At 64.6% G+C, this 15,062-nt stretch overlaps 1 protein-coding gene across 1 annotated transcript; it reads right to left on the bottom strand.

Moving 5' to 3' along the window:
* Positions 1-262: 262 nt before the first annotated feature.
* On the bottom strand, positions 263-12,667 carry ZNF385A (zinc finger protein 385A). Its single transcript, XM_053967614.1, is given in 9 exon segments — positions 263-546; positions 1,896-1,988; positions 3,948-4,042; positions 4,045-4,113; positions 6,492-6,695; positions 6,885-7,032; positions 9,801-9,896; positions 11,440-11,551; positions 12,597-12,667. Coding segments are annotated over 8 exon segments (1,053 nt in total). The 5' UTR covers positions 11,548-11,551; positions 12,597-12,667; the 3' UTR covers positions 263-306.
* Between the last annotated feature and the right edge of the window lie 2,395 nt (positions 12,668-15,062).

The following is a 15,062-nucleotide window of genomic DNA, read 5'->3' as shown; positions in this document are numbered from 1 at the left end:
TGTCCCCCTGTCCCTGTCCCTGTCCCCCTGTCCCATCCCTGTCCCTGTCCCCCTGTCCCTGTCCCGTCCCTGTCCCTGTCCCCCTGTCCCTGTCCCATCCCTGTCCCTGTCCCATCCCTGTCCCTGTCCCATCCCTGTCCCCCTGTCCCCATCCCTGTCCCTGTCCCCCTGTCCCTGTCCCTGTCCCTGTCCCCCTGTCCCTGTCCCGTCCCTGTCCCTGTCCCTGTCCCTGTCCCCCTGTCCCTGTCCCATCCCTGTCCCTGTCCCCCTGTCCCTGTCCCTGTCCCTGTCCCTGTCCCCGTCCCCTCAGTACGGGGAGAAGAGCAGGGGGGCGTGTGTGGGGCGCAGGGGGCCGGGGGCCGGGCGGAGCAGGGCGGGGGCCAGGGGGGGCCCGGGCAGGAGCGGGGGTCCGGGGGGTCCGGGGGGGCGCAGGGCCAGGGGGGGCGCGGCCATGGCGGCGGCGGCGGCCGCGAGCGCCAGGGGGGGCGGCAGCAGCGCCCCCCCCGCCAGTGCCTTCGGCAGCTCCTTCGGGAACGGCAGCGGCGCCTGGGGGGGCACGGGGGGCAGTGCTGGGGGGGGGCCCAGAACCCCCCGGTCCCGGAGCACCCCCCCACTGATACCCCCAAACCCCCCCCAGGGCACCCCAAACCCGCCCACAGTGCTGGGGACCCCCCATTGATACCCCCGAACCCCCCAGGGCACCCCCAGACCCCCCCAGTGCTGGGGACCCCCCCCATTGATACCCCCGAACCCCCCAGGGCACCCCCAGACCCCCCCAGTGCTGGGGACCCCCCCCATTGATACCCCCGAACCCCCCAGGGCACCCCCAGACCCCCCCAGTGCTGGGGGACCCCCCAATTGATACCCCCGAACCCCCCAGGGCACCCCAAACCCGCCCACAGTGCTGGGGCACCCCCCCATTGATACCCCCGAACCCCCCAGGGCACCCCAAACCCGCCCACAGTGCTGGGGACCCCCCATTGATACCCCCAAACCCCCCCCAGGGCACCCCAAACCCGCCCACAGTGCTGGGGCACCCCCCCATTGATACCCCCGAACCCCCCAGGGCACCCCAAACCCACCCACAGTGCTGGGGCACCCCCCATTGATACCCCCGAACCCCCCAGGGCACCCCAAACCCGCCCACAGTGCTGGGGACCCCCCATTGATACCCCCAAACCCCCCCCAGGGCACCCCAAACCCGCCCACAGTGCTGGGGCACCCCCCATTGATACCCCCGAACCCCCCCAGGGCACCCCCAGACCCCCCCAGTGCTGGGGACCCCCCCCATTGATACCCCCGAACCCCCCAGGGCACCCCAAACCCACCCACAGTGCTGGGGACCCCCCATTGATACCCCCAAACCCCCCCCAGGGCACCCCAAACCCACCCACAGTGCTGGGGACCCCCCCATTGTTACCCCCAACCCCCCCCCAGGGCACCCCCAGACCCCCCCAGTGCTGGGGGACCCCCGAATTGATGCCCCCAAACCCCCCCAGGGCACCCCAAACCCCCCCCAGTCTCATGGGACCCCCCCATTGATACCCCCAGACCCCCCCAACCCCCCCCAGTGCACCCCCAGACCCCCCATGGTCCCCTATAGACCCCCCAGACACCCCAAATCCCATTGAGCCCCCCCCCAAACCCCCCTATACACCCTCCCCACCCCACAACCCCCCTATGGACACCCCCAGACCCCTCCAGCCCCCTCCTCACACCCCCCAGACCCCACAAACCCCCCAGACCCCCCAGACCCCCCGTTAAACCCCCCTATGGACCCCCCAACCCCCCTACAGACCCCCAGAGCCCCCCAAATCCCATACAGACCCCTCCAAACCCCCCTAGAGCCCCCCCCAGCCCCCCCCGGACACCCCCACCCCCCCAGCCCCCCTCACCAGCTCGGGGGGGCTGCGGGGTTTTTTGTGGCGCCCCAGGAGGGGGTTGGGCTTCCCGGCCACCCCGTCCCGGTGCCGCCGGCTGGAAATGTGCTGGGGGGGCACGGGGGGGTCAGCGGCACCCCAAAACCCGCGGCACCCCAAAACCCGCGGCACACCTCGGGGCTGGCGGTGTCTGTAGGGGCGCTTGGGGGGCCCTGGGGGGGCTTGGGGGCAGTTCGGGGGGTCCCTGGGGCAGTTCGGGGGGTCCCTGAGGGGGTTTGGGGGCAGTTCAGGGGGTCCCTGGGGGGGTTTGGGGGTCCCTGAGGGGGTTTGGGGGCAGTTCAGGGGGTCCCTGGGGGGGTTTGGGGGTCCCTGAGGGGGTTTGGGGGCAGTTCAGGGGGTCCCTGGGGGGGTGGGGGGGTTGGGGGCAGTTCGGGCTCCCTGGGGGGGTTGGGGGGCAGTTTGGGGGGTCTCTCGGGCAGTTTGGGGTCCCTGGGGGGGGGGGTTGGGGTCCCTGGGGGGTTTGGGGGCAGTTCGGGGGGTCCCTGGGGCAGTTCAGGCTCCCTGGGGGGGTTTGGGGGCAGTTTGGGGGGTCCCTGGGGCAGTTTGGGGTCCTGGGGGGTTTGGGGGCAGTTTGGGGGGTCTCTGGGGCAGTTTGGGGTCCCTGGGGCAGTTCGGGCTCCCTGGGGGGGTTTGGGGGCAGTTCGGGGGGTCTCTGGTGGCGTTTGGGGGTCCCTAGGGGGGGTTGGAGGGAATTTGGGGGTCCAGGGTCAGTCTGGGAGTCCCTGGGAGGATTTGGAGTCAGTTTGGGATCCCAGTGGGATTTGGGGTTGGTTTGGGGTCCCAGGGTCGGTTCAGGATCCCAGGGGATTTGGGGTCCCTGGGTGCTCCCCGGCTGTTTTGGGGGGTCCCCCCCGGGCGCTCCCCAGGGATATTTTGGGGTTGGTTTGGGATCCCAGGGTCGGTTCAGGATCCCAGGGGATTTGGGGTCGGTCTGGGATCCTCTCAGGGTTTGGGGTCCCCCTGGGCGCTCCCTGGGGGATTTGGGGTCAGTTCAGGATCCCAGGGATTCGGGGTCAGTTTGGGATCCTGCTGGGATTTTGGGGTCAGTTTGGGATCCTCTCAGGGTTTTGGGGTCGGTTTAGGATCACAGGGGATTTGGGGTCAGTTTGGGATCCTCTCAGGGTTTGGGGTGCCCCTGGGCGCTCCCTGGGGGATATTTTGGGGTTGGTTTAGGATCCTGCTGGGATTTTGGGATCAGTTTAGGATCCCAGGGGATTTTGGGGTTGGTTTAGGATCCTGCTGGGATTTTGGGGTCAGTTTAGGATCCCAGGGGATTTTGGGGTTGGTTTGGGATCCTGCTGGGATTTTGGGGTCGGTTTAGGATCCCAGGGGATTTGGGGTTGGTTTGGGATCCCAGGGGATCCCCGGGGTTTGTGGTGTCCCCGGGGGATATTTTGGGGTCGGTTTAGGATCCTGCTGGGATTTTGGGGTCAGTTTAGGATCTCAGGGGATTTTGGGGTCGGTTTGGGATCCTGCTGGGATTTTGGGGTCGGTTTAGGATCCCAGGGGATTTGGGGTCAGTTTGGGATCCTCTCGGGGTTTGGGGTGCCCCTGGGCGCTCCCTGGGGGATATTTTGGGGTCGGTTTAGGATCCTGCTGGGATTTTGGGGTCGGTTTGGGATCCTGCTGGGATTTTGGGGTCGGTTTAGGATCCTGCTGGGATTTTGGGGTCGGTTTGGGATCCTGCTGGGATTTTGGGGTCAGTTCAGGATCCTGCTGGGATTTTGGGGTCAGTTTAGGATCCCAGGGGATCCCCGGGGTTTGTGGTGTCCCCGGGGGATATTTTGGGGTCGGTTTAGGATCCTGCTGGGATTTTGGGGTCAGTTCAGGATCCTGCTGGGATTTTGGGGTCAGTTTAGGATCCCAGGGGATCCCCGGGGTTTGTGGTGTCCCCGGGGGATATTTTGGGGTCGGTTTAGGATCCTGCTGGGATTTTGGGGTCGGTTAGGGATCCCATGGGATCCCCGGGGTTTGGGGTGTCCCCGGGGGATATTTTGGGGTCCCCACCTGCTTGAGCTGCAGCTCGGAGTTGAGGCGCACGTTGCACACCTGGCAGTGGAAGGAGCGCTCGGGGCCCTCGGCCGGGGGGGCGCCCCCCGAGCCCCCCCCCGCGGGAAGGCGCGGATGGGGCCCAGCCCCGAGCGGGCCTCGAGCAGCGTCTTGTGCTTCGTGCCTGGGGGACAGGGGTGAGCCCCAAAAACAGCCCGGGACCCCAAAACAGCCCGGGACCCCAAAACAGCCCGGGACCCCAAAACAGCCTGGGACCCCAAAAACAGCCCCGGTACAACCCAAAAACAGCCCGGGACACCCCAGAAACAGCCCGGGACACCCAAAACAGCCCTGAGCCCCAAAACCAGCCCGGGACAACCCAAAAACAGCCCGGGACACCCTGAAAACAGCCCGGGACACCCCAAAACCAGCCCGGTACAACCCAAAAACAGCCCGGGACACCCCAGAAACAGCCCCAGTACAACCCAAAAACAGCCCAGGACACCCCCAAAACCAGCCCGGGACACCCCAGAAACAGCCCGGGACCCCAAAACAGCCCGGGACACCCCAAAAACAGCCCGGGACACCAAAAACAGCCCGGGACACCCCAAAAACAGCCCGGGACACCCCAAAAACAGCCTGGGACACCAAAAACAGCCCCGGTACAACCCAAAACCAGCCCGGGGCACCCCAAAAACAGCCCGGGACCCCAAAACCAGCCCGGGACACCCCAAAAACAGCCCCGGTACAACCCAAAAACAGCCCGGGACACCAAAAACAGCCCTGGTGCAACCCAAAACCAGCCCGGGACACCCCAAAACAGCCCGGGACCCCAAAACAGCCCGGGACCCCAAAAACAGCCCGAGACACCCCAAAACCAGCCCCGGACACCCAAAAACAGCCCGGGACCCCAAAAACAGCCCGGGACAACCCAAAAACAGCCCGGGACCCCAAAAACAGCCCGGTACAACCCAAAAACAGCCCCGGGACACCCAAAACAGCCCCGGTACAACCCAAAAACAGCCCGGGACACCCCCAAAACCAGCCCTGAGCCCCAAAACCAGCCCGGGACAACCCAAAAACAGCCCGGGACACCCTGAAAACAGCGGGGGACACCCCAAAACAGCCCGGTACAACCCAAAAACAGCCCGGGACACCCCAAAACAGCCCCGGTACAACCCAAAAACAGCCCGGGACACCCCCAAAACAGCCCGGGACCCCAAAAACAGCCACGGTACAACCCAAACACAGCCTGGGACACCCCAAAACCAGCCCGGGACACCCAAAACAGCCCTGAGCCCCAAAACCAGCCCGGGACACCCCCAAAACCAGCCCGGGACACCCCAGAAACAGCCCTGGTACAACCCAAAAACAGCCCGGGACACCCCAGAAACAGCCCGGGACACCCCAAAAACAGCCCGGTATAACCCAAAAACAGCCCCAGTACAACCCAAAAACAGCCCGGGACACCCCCAAAACAGCCCGGGACACCCCAGAAACAGCCCGGGACCCCAAAACAGCCCGGGACACCCCAAAAACAGCCCGGGACCCCAAAAACACCCCGGGACCCCAAAACCAGCCCCAGGACAACCCAAAAACACCCTGGGACAACCCAAAACCATCCCTGAGCCCCAAAACCACACCTGGGACCCCCCCAGAACCCACAGGGATCCCCCCAAGACCCCTCCCCAAGACACCCCAATGTCCCCCTGTCCCTGATCCCCCCAGTGCCCCCAGTCCCCCGATGTCCCCAGTGTCCCTGATGTCCCCAGTGTCCCCAATCCCCGCAGTGCCCCTGATGTCCCCATTGTCCCCAATGTCCCCATTGTCCCCAATGTCCCAAATCCCCTCAATGTCCCCAGTGCCCCCAATCCCCGCAGTGTCCCCAATCCCCCAGTGTCCCCAATGTCCCCAATGTCCCCAGTGTCCCCAGTCCCCTCAGTGGCCCCGGTGTCCCCGGTGTCCCCAGTGTCCCCAGTGCCCCATTACCCCCAGTGCTCCCAATGTCCCCAGTCCCCTCAGCATCCCCAGCGTCCCCAGTGTCCCCAATCCCCCCAATGTCCCCAGTGTCCCTGGTGTCCCCAATGTCCCCAGTGTCCCCGGTGTCCCCAGTCCCCTCAGTGTCCCCAATGTCCCCAGTGTCCCCGATGTCCCCAGTGTCCCCGGTGTCCCCGATGTCCCCAATCCCCCCAATGTCCCCCGTGTCCCCGGTGTCCCCAATCCCCCCGGTGTCCCCGATGTCCCCAGTGTCCCTGATGTCCCCAGTCCCCCCAGTGTCCCCGATGTCCCCAGTGTCCCTGGTGTCCCCGATGTCCCCAGTGTCCCTGATGTCCCCAGTCCCCCCAGTGTCCCCGATGTCCCCAGTGTCCCTGGTGTCCCCGATGTCCCCAGTGTCCCTGATGTCCCCAGTCCCCCCAGTGTCCCCGATGTCCCCCGTGTCCCTGATGTCCCCAGTCCCCCCAGTGTCCCCGGTGTCCCTGATGTCCCCAATCCCCTCAATGTCCCCAGTGTCCCCGATGTCCCCAGTGTCCCCAGTGTCCCCGGTGTCCCCGATGTCCCCACCTTTGTTGTGCGCCTCCAGCTGGGACAGGGAGTTGACGGCCACCTTGCAGAGGCCGCAGTACAGGAGCCGCTTGGCCTTCGCCCGCTCCTCCTCCTCCTCCTCGTCCCGCGGCGCCCCCGGCTCCGGCCCCGCCGCCGGGGGGGGGGCAGGGGGCGAGGGAGGCCCGGGGGCGCCGGGGGCAGCGGGGGCGGGGGGCTGCTCCCCTGGGGGGGGAACAGGGGTTAGGGGGGTTGGGGGGGGGTTGGGGTAATTTGGGGGGTTGGGGGGAGAATTTGGAGAGGGAAATTTGGGGTTGGGGGGTTTGGGGGGTTATAGGGGAATTTGGGGGATTTGGGGGGGGTTATGGGGGTTTTGGGGAGTTTTGCGGGAATGTGGGGGGGCCCAGCACCCACCTGAGCGCTCGGGGGGGTCCCCGGCCGGGGGGGCCGTGGGTGCCTCTGGGGGGTCCCCGGGGTCCCCCCCCCGGCGGGCCCGGGCGGCCTCGAGCCCCTTGAGGCGGCGAGCGTGGCGATTGCCCTGGTAGTGAGCGGCGGCCTGGCTCTGGGGACAGGGACAGTGACAGTGACAGTGACAGTGACAGTGACACAGTGACACTGACACAGTGACACAGTGACAGTGACACAGGGCGTGGCGATTGCCCTGGTAGTGAGCGGCGGCCTGGCTCTGGGGACAGGGACAGTGACAGTGACAGTGACAGTGACAGTGACACAGTGACACTGACACAGTGACACAGTGACAGTGACACAGGGCGTGGCGATTGCCCTGGTAGTGAGCGGCAGCCTGGCTCTGGGGACAGGGACAGTGACAGTGACAGTGACAGTGACACAGTGACAGTGACACAGTGACAGTGACAGTGACACAGTGACACTGACACAGTGACACAGTGACAGTGACACAGTGACACTGACACAGTGACACTGACACAGTGACACAGTGACAGTGACACAGGGCGTGGCGATTGCCCTGGTAGTGAGCGGCGGCCTGGCTCTGGGGACAGGGACAGTGACAGTGACAGTGACAGTGACACAGTGACAGTGACACAGTGACAGTGACACAGTGACACAGTGACACAGTGACAGTGACACAGTGACAGTGACAGTGACAGTGACAGTGACACAGTGACAGTGACACAGTGACACAGTGACACAGTGACAGTGACACAGTGACAGTGACAGTGACACAGTGACACAGTGACAGTGACAGTGACAGTGACACAGTGACAGTGACACAGTGACACAGTGACACAGTGACAGTGACACAGTGACAGTGACAGTGACACAATGACACAGTGACAGTGACACAGTGACACAGTGACAGTGACAGTGACACAGTGACATTGACAGTGACAGTGACACAGTGACAGTGACAGTGACACAGTGACAGTGACACAGTGACAGTGACACAATGACACAGTGACAGTGACAGTGACACAGTGACAGTGACACAGTGACACAGTGACACAGTGACAGTGACAGTGACACAGTGACAGTGACAGTGACAGTGACACAATGACACAGTGACAGTGACACAGTGACACAGTGACAGTGACAGTGACACAATGACACAGTGACAATGACACAGTGACAGTGACAGTGACACAGTGACACTGACAGTGACAGTGACACAGTGACAGTGACACAGTGACAGTGACACAATGACACAGTGACAGTGACACAGTGACACAGTGACACAGTGACAGTGACAGTGACACAATGACACAGTGACAGTGACACAGTGACAGTGACAGTGACAGTGACACAGTGACAGTGACAGTGACACAGTGACAGTGACACAGTGACAGTGACGGTGACACAGTGACAGAGCCCGGGACACAGGGACAGCACAAGGACACTGTCACCCCCCGGGACACTGTCACCCCCTCCAGACCCTGTGCCACCCCCTGGGGGACACCACGGAACCCCCAGGACACCTTGGGGACACCTGGGGACCCCCAAGTGCCAGTATGCAGGACGGGGGTGCCGGGGGGTCCCAGTTTTGGGGGGTCTCCGGGGGTCTGTCCCAGTCTGGGGTGTCTGTCCCATTCTGGGGGGGTCCCAGGGTCTGTCCCAGTTTGGGGGGGGGGGTCCCAGGTTTTGTGAGGATCTCCGGGTCTGTCCCATTTTGGGGGGGCTCCCCGGGTGTCTGTCCCACTTTGGGGGGGTCTACTGGGGTCTGTCCCAGTTTTGGGGGGTCCCTGGGGGTCTGTCCCATTTTGGGGGATCTGTCCTTTTTGGGGGGGTCTGTCCCAGGTTTTGTTGGGGTCTCAGGGTCTGTACCCTTTTGGGGTGTCCCTGGGGGGTCTGTCCCAGTTTGGGGTGTCTGTCCCATTTTGGGGGGGTCCCCAGGGGTCTGTCCCGTTTTGGGGGGGTCTCAGGGTCTGTCCCATTTTGGGGGGTCCCGGGGGTGTCTGTCCCAATTTGGGGGGTCTGTCCCGTTTTGGGGGGGTCTCAGGGTCTGTCCCATTTTGGGGGGTCCCGGGGGTGTCTGTCCCAATTTGGGGGGTCTGTCCCGTTTTGGGGGGGTCTCAGGGTCTGTCCCATTTTGGGGGGTCCCGGGGGTGTCTGTCCCAATTTGGGGGGTCTGTCCCATTTTGGGGGTGTCCCGGGGGTCTGTCCCATTTTGGGGGGTCCCCGGGGGTCTGTCCCAGTTTGGGGGGTCTGTCCCATTTTGGGGGGTCCCCGGGGGTGTCTGTCCCGTTTTGGGGGGGTCCCGGGGGTCTGTCCCAGTTTGGGGGGTCTGTCGCGTTTTGGGGGGGTCCCGGGGGTGTCTGTCCCAATTTGGGGGGGTCTGTCCCAGTTTGGGGGGTCCCGGGGGTGTCTGTCCCAATTTGGGGGGGTCTGTCCCGTTTTGGGGGGGTCCCGGGGGTCTGTCCCAATTTGGAGGGTCTGTCCCATTTGGGGGTCCCGGGGGTCTGTCCCGTTTTGGGGAGTCCCGGGGGTCTGTCCCGTTTTGGGGGGTCTGTCCCATTTTGGGGGGGTCCCGGGGTCTGTTCCAATTTGGAGTGTCTGTCCCATTTGGGGGGGTCCCGGGGGTCTGTCCCGTTTTGGGGGGGTCCCGGGGGTCTGTTCCGTTTTGGGGGGTCCCAGGGGTCTGTCCCAGTTTGGGGGGGTCTGTCCCGTTTTGGGGGGTCCCGGGGGTCTGTCCCGTTTTGGGGGGTCTGTCCCATTTTGGGGGGGTCCCGGGGTCTGTCCCAATTTGGAGGGTCTGTCCCATTTGGGGGTCCCGGGGGTCTGTTCCGTTTTGGGGGGTCCCAGGGGTCTGTCCCAGTTTGGGGGGTCTGTCCCGTTTTGGGGGGTCCCGGCGCTCACCTCGGAGTTGAAGCGGATCTGGCAGACGCTGCAGGCGATCACCGGGCGCCGGGGCTTGGCCAGAGCCCCCAGCACCCCCTTGGGCACCGGCTCCATCTGGGGGGGCACAGAGGGGGGGTCAGCACCCCAAAATATCCCTGAAACCCCAAAACAACCTCCCAAACCGGCCCTGTACCCCACAAACCCCAGAAACACCCCCAAAACACCCCAAAAACTGCCCCCAGTACCCCCTTGGGCACCGGCTCCATCTGGGGGGGCACAGAGAGGGGGGTCAGCACCTCAAAAACTCCAAAATATCCCCAAAACACCCCAAAACAACCCCAAAAATCACCCCTGCACCCCCAAAATAAACCCACCAACCCCAAAATATCCTCCCGAAACCCAAAAACAACCCCAAAAATCATCTCAACACTCCCAAATGCCAAAATATCCCAAAAAACTTCTAAATATCCCCCAAGCACCCAAAAGAAACCCCAAAAATCATCCCTGCACCCCCAAAACACCCCCACCAACCCCAAAATATCCCAAAACAGCCCCAGAAACCCCAAAATACCCCCCCCAAAAAAAACCCAAAAATCATCCCCGCACCCCCAAAACACCCCCAAACCATCCCAAAAAACTCCAAAATATCCCCCAAACACCCCAAAACAAACCCAAAAATCATCCCTTCACCCCAAAAAACCCCAAAATATCCCCAAAATATCCCACCAAACCCCCAAATCCCCCCCCCAAAAAATCATCCCCACACAAATCACCCCCAGCCTCCCAAAATCCCCCCTCGCTTTTTGGGGGGGGGGGTCAGGACCCCGCCCCGCCCCAATTCCGCAGCGCCTCAGGAATCCCCCCCTGCCCAAGCCCGGGGGACCGGGAGGGACCGGGAGGGACCGGGACCGCGCCCCCGCCCCCACCCCAGGGGAGGCATTTGGGGGTCTCTGGGTCCCCCCCGAGTGACTTTGGGGGTCTCTGGGTCCCCCCCCGGGTGATTTTGGGGGTCCCGGGGGCGGTTTGAGGGTTTCACATCGCACCGAGCCCTGGCGGGGGTCCCGGGGGCTCCCGGGGGCTTTTGGGGGTCCCGGGGGGGTCCCTGGGGTGCCCCCGTCCCCTCCCGTTATCCCCGGGGGTCCCGGGGGTCGCACATTCCCTGTCCCGGGGGGGTTTGGGGGTCCCGGGGGGGGTTTGGTGGTCCCGAGGGGGTCCCGGGGGTCCCGGGGGGGGTTCGGGGGTTCCCCAGCGGTGGGGGGAGGGGGGGGGTCCCGGTACGGCGGCCGGGAGGGGGCGGGGCCGCTCCGTCCCCCTCTCCCCGCTCCCCCCCCGGGACCCCTCGCGGCCGCCGGCGCGAAACCCCCGAGCCCCCCCGGGCCCGGGACCCCCAAAACAACCCCGGGACCCTCCCGGGACCTCCCCGGGCCCCCCCTCACCCTGAGCACCGGGAACCCCCGAACCCTCCGGTACCGGAACCCCCCGAACCCCCGGCCGGGCTCAGCCCCGCCGCTCCCCCCTCCCCGCCGGTACTGGCACCGGGACCCCCCGACCCTTCCCGGCTCCTGGGAACCCCCCATCTCCCCGGTGCCCCCCGGAGCTCCCCCGGAGCCCCCCCCGGTGCCCCCCGGAGCCCCCCGGTGCCGCCGGCCCCGCTCACCGCGGGCAGCGGCGGCAGCAGCCGGAGCGCGGCGGCGGCGGCGGCGGCGGCCTCGGGCAGGAGGAGGCGGCCGGGGGGCGGCCCCAGCGGCCCCGGGGCCCGCAGCATCGCCCTACGGCGGGGGGGGGGGGGGGGTCAGGGGGGGCGCGGGACCCCCGGGATGGCCCCCCCGGGACCCCCCGAAAGCTCCCGGGCCGCCCCCCGCCCCCCGCGCGTTCTTACCGGGGGCGGCCGCACCGAACCGGGGAGGGGGGGTGGGAGAGAACCGGGACGGCGCGACCACCGGGACCCCCCCCGCGACCACCAGGACCCTCCCCAGGACCCTCGGACCCCCCCGCGACCCCTGGGACCCCCCGGTCCCCGTCCCCCCGCGCCGGTCCCGGTTCTCCCGCGGGGTCGCGGCCCGCACCGGGGGATGCGGGGGGGCGCTGAGTGACCTGCGGGACACTCGGGACCCCCCCGGGACCCTCAGGACCCCCCCGGGACCCCCCCGGTCCCCCTCCCGCCGCCCCCGCACGTCCCCGTTCCCTGCCGGGGGTCCCCGCTCCGCTCCGCGCTGGGGGGGCCGAGCTCCTCGCGACCCCCCCGGTGTCCCCGCCATCCCCCGCGGGCCTGGACCCCCAAACCCCAAAAATCCCAAACCCCAAAAATCCCAAACCTCAAACCCCAAATCCAGAAAATCCCAAATCCCGAAGATCCCAAATCCCCAACCCCCAAATCCCAAATCCCCAAAATTCGAAGATCCCAAATCCCGAAGATACCAAATCCCAAAAACCCCAAACCCCGAAATCCCCAAACCCCAAATCCCGAAATTCCCAAACCCCAAATCCCGAAAACCCCAAATCCCAAAATCCACAAACCCCAAATCCCGAAGATCCCAAATCCCAAATCCCAAAATCCCCAAATCCCGAAAACCCCAAACCCCAAAATTCCCAAACCCCAAATCCCAAACCCCAAACCCCAAAAACCCCAAATCCCGAAATCCCCAAACACCGAAATCCCCAAATCCCAAATCCCGAAATTCCCGAACCCCAAATCCCAAAAATCCCAAATCCCGAAAACCCCAAACCCCGAAATCCCCAAACCACAAATCCCCAAATCCCGAAGATCCCAAACCCCCCATCCCCCCCCCCCGGGATTTTGGGGTCTCCCGTTACCTGCGTGGCCCCCCCGGCCCCGGTGCGGCTGGCGCGGCCCGCCGGGGCTGTCCCTGCGTGTCCCCCCCCCGTGCCCGTGTCCCCCCCGTGTCCCCCCCGTGTCCCCCCTGTCCCCTCCCCCCCGCGGGGCTCAGCCAATGGCGGCGCGCGGAACTGGGGCACGGGCGGGGGGAGGGGGCGGATTTGGGGGGGGGGAGGGGAGGGGAGGGGGCGGAGCCGGCCCGCGCGTGTCGCGCCCCACGCGTGTCCCCTCCCCCCCCACCCCGAGCTGTCACCTCGGTGTCGCCTCCCCCCTCCCCGTTTCCCTCCCCCTCCCCCCGCGCTCGCTCACGTGCGGCGGGCGCGCCCACGCGCGCGTGTCCGCGTGTCCGCGTGTCCGCGCGTCCGCGTGCCCGTCCGTGCCCGTCCCCTCCCCCCCCCCGTGCGCGTGCGCGCGGCGGGCGGGGTCGCGCACGTGTCGCGACACGCGCGGGCGGGGGGGGGGGGGGAGGGGGAGGGGGAGGGGACACGCCCTGGGAGCGTGGGAATTGAGGGGGTGGGGGGAGGGACGGGGGGGACACGAGGGTGGAGACCCCAAAATCCAGGGACCCTAAAATCCAGGGACCCCAAAATCCAGAGAACTCAAAATCCACGGACCCCAAAATTCAGGGAATCCAAAATCCAGGGACCCCAAAATCCAGAGAACTCAAAATCCACGGACCCCAAAATCCAGGGAATCCAAAATCCAGGGACCCCAAAATCCAGGGACCCCAAAATCCAGAGAACTCAAAATCCAGGGAATCCAAAATCCAGGGACCCCAAAATCCAGAGACCCCAAAATCCAGAGAACTCAAAATTCAGGGACCCCAAAATTCAGACCCTCCCCCGAGAGTCCCCACAGAAACCCAAAATTCAGAGACCGCAAAATCCAGGGAATCCAAAATTCAGAGAACCCGAAATTCAGAGAACCCCCAGAGAGACCCCAAAATCCAGAGACCTCAAAATCCAGAGAACCCAAAATTCAGGGACCCCAAAATTCAGAGACCCCAAAATGCAGAAAACTCAAAATTTAGAGACTCCAAAATTCAGAGACCCCAAAATTCAGAGATCCCCCCAGAGAGACCCCAAAAATCCAGAGACCCCAAAACCCAGAGACCTCCCCAAGAGACCCCACAAAACACACCAGGTCTTTGAATTTTGGGGTCTCTATGGGGTCTCTCTGTAGTCTCTGGATTTTGGGGTTTCTGGATTCTGGGGTCTCTGGAGTCTCTCAGGGGGGTCTCTGGGTTTTGGGGTCTCTGAATTTTGGGGTTTGTGGATTTTGGGGTCTCTAGATTTCGGGGTCTCTGGATTTCGGGGTCTGTGGATTTTGGGGTCTCTGAATTTTGGGGTCTCTGAATTTCGGGGTCTGTGAATTTTGGGGTCTGTGGATTTCGGGGTCTGTGGATTTTGGGGTCTCTGGATTTTGGGGTCTCTGGGGTCTCTCGGGGGGGTCTCTGGATTTCGGGGTCTCTGAATTTCGGGGTCTGTGGATTTTGGGGTCTGTGGATTTCGGGGTCTGTGGATTTTGGGGTCTCTGGGGTCTCTCGGGGGGGTCTCTGGATTTCGGGGTCTCTGGATTTCGGGGTCTGTGGATTTTGGGGTCTCTGGGGTCTCTCGGGGGGGGGGTCTCTGGATTTCGGGGTCCCTGGATTTCGGGGTCTCTGGATTTTGGGGTCTGTGGATTTCGGGGTCTGTGGATTTTGGGGTCTGTGAATTTCGGGGTCTCTGGGGGTGCCGCGGGCGCTGCTCCCCGCCCCCCCAGCAGCTCGGCGGTGTTTGGGGGCCGGGGGGGTCAATGATCGGTGAATTATTGATGAGTTATCGGTGAATTATTGATGAATTACCATTAATGATCGATGAAAGATCCATTAATTATTGATGAATGATCAATTAATTATTGATACCGGACGAGTCCCGGCTGCTAATGAGGTGTAATTGAGCCCCGGCAGTGTCCGGGGGCAGCGGGCCGTGACCGCCCGGCGACGAGAGTCCCCTGTCCCTGTGTGTGTCCCTGTCCCTGTCCCTGTCCTTGTCTCTGTCCCTGTGTGTGTCCCTGGGTCCCTGTGTCCCATGTCCCCTGCCCCATGTCCCTGTCCCTGTGTCCCCTGTCCCTGTGTCCCCTGTCCCTGTCCTTTTCCCTGTCCCTGTGTGTGTCCCTGGGTCCCTGTGTCCCCTGTCCCATGTCCCTGTGTGTGTCACCATGTCCCCTGTTGCCGTGTCCCTGTGTCCCCTGTCCCTGTGTCCCCATGTCCCTGTCCCTGTGTCCCCTGTCCCCATGTCCCTGTGTGTGTCCCTGTGTCCCTGTCCCTGTGTCCCCTGTCCCTGTCCCTGTGTCCCTGTGTCCCTGTGTCCCCTGTCCCCATGTCCCTGTGTGTGTCCCTGTGTCCCTGTCCCTCTGTCCCCTGTCCCTGTGTCCCCTGTCCCCATGTCCCTGTGTGTGTCCCT

This window comes from Vidua chalybeata, chromosome 30, assembly GCF_026979565.1.
Source record: "Vidua chalybeata isolate OUT-0048 chromosome 30, bVidCha1 merged haplotype, whole genome shotgun sequence".
Lineage (NCBI taxonomy): Eukaryota > Metazoa > Chordata > Aves > Passeriformes > Viduidae > Vidua > Vidua chalybeata.
Note: the sequence above shows the minus strand (reverse complement) of the source record. Positions and strands in the feature narration are given on the sequence as shown.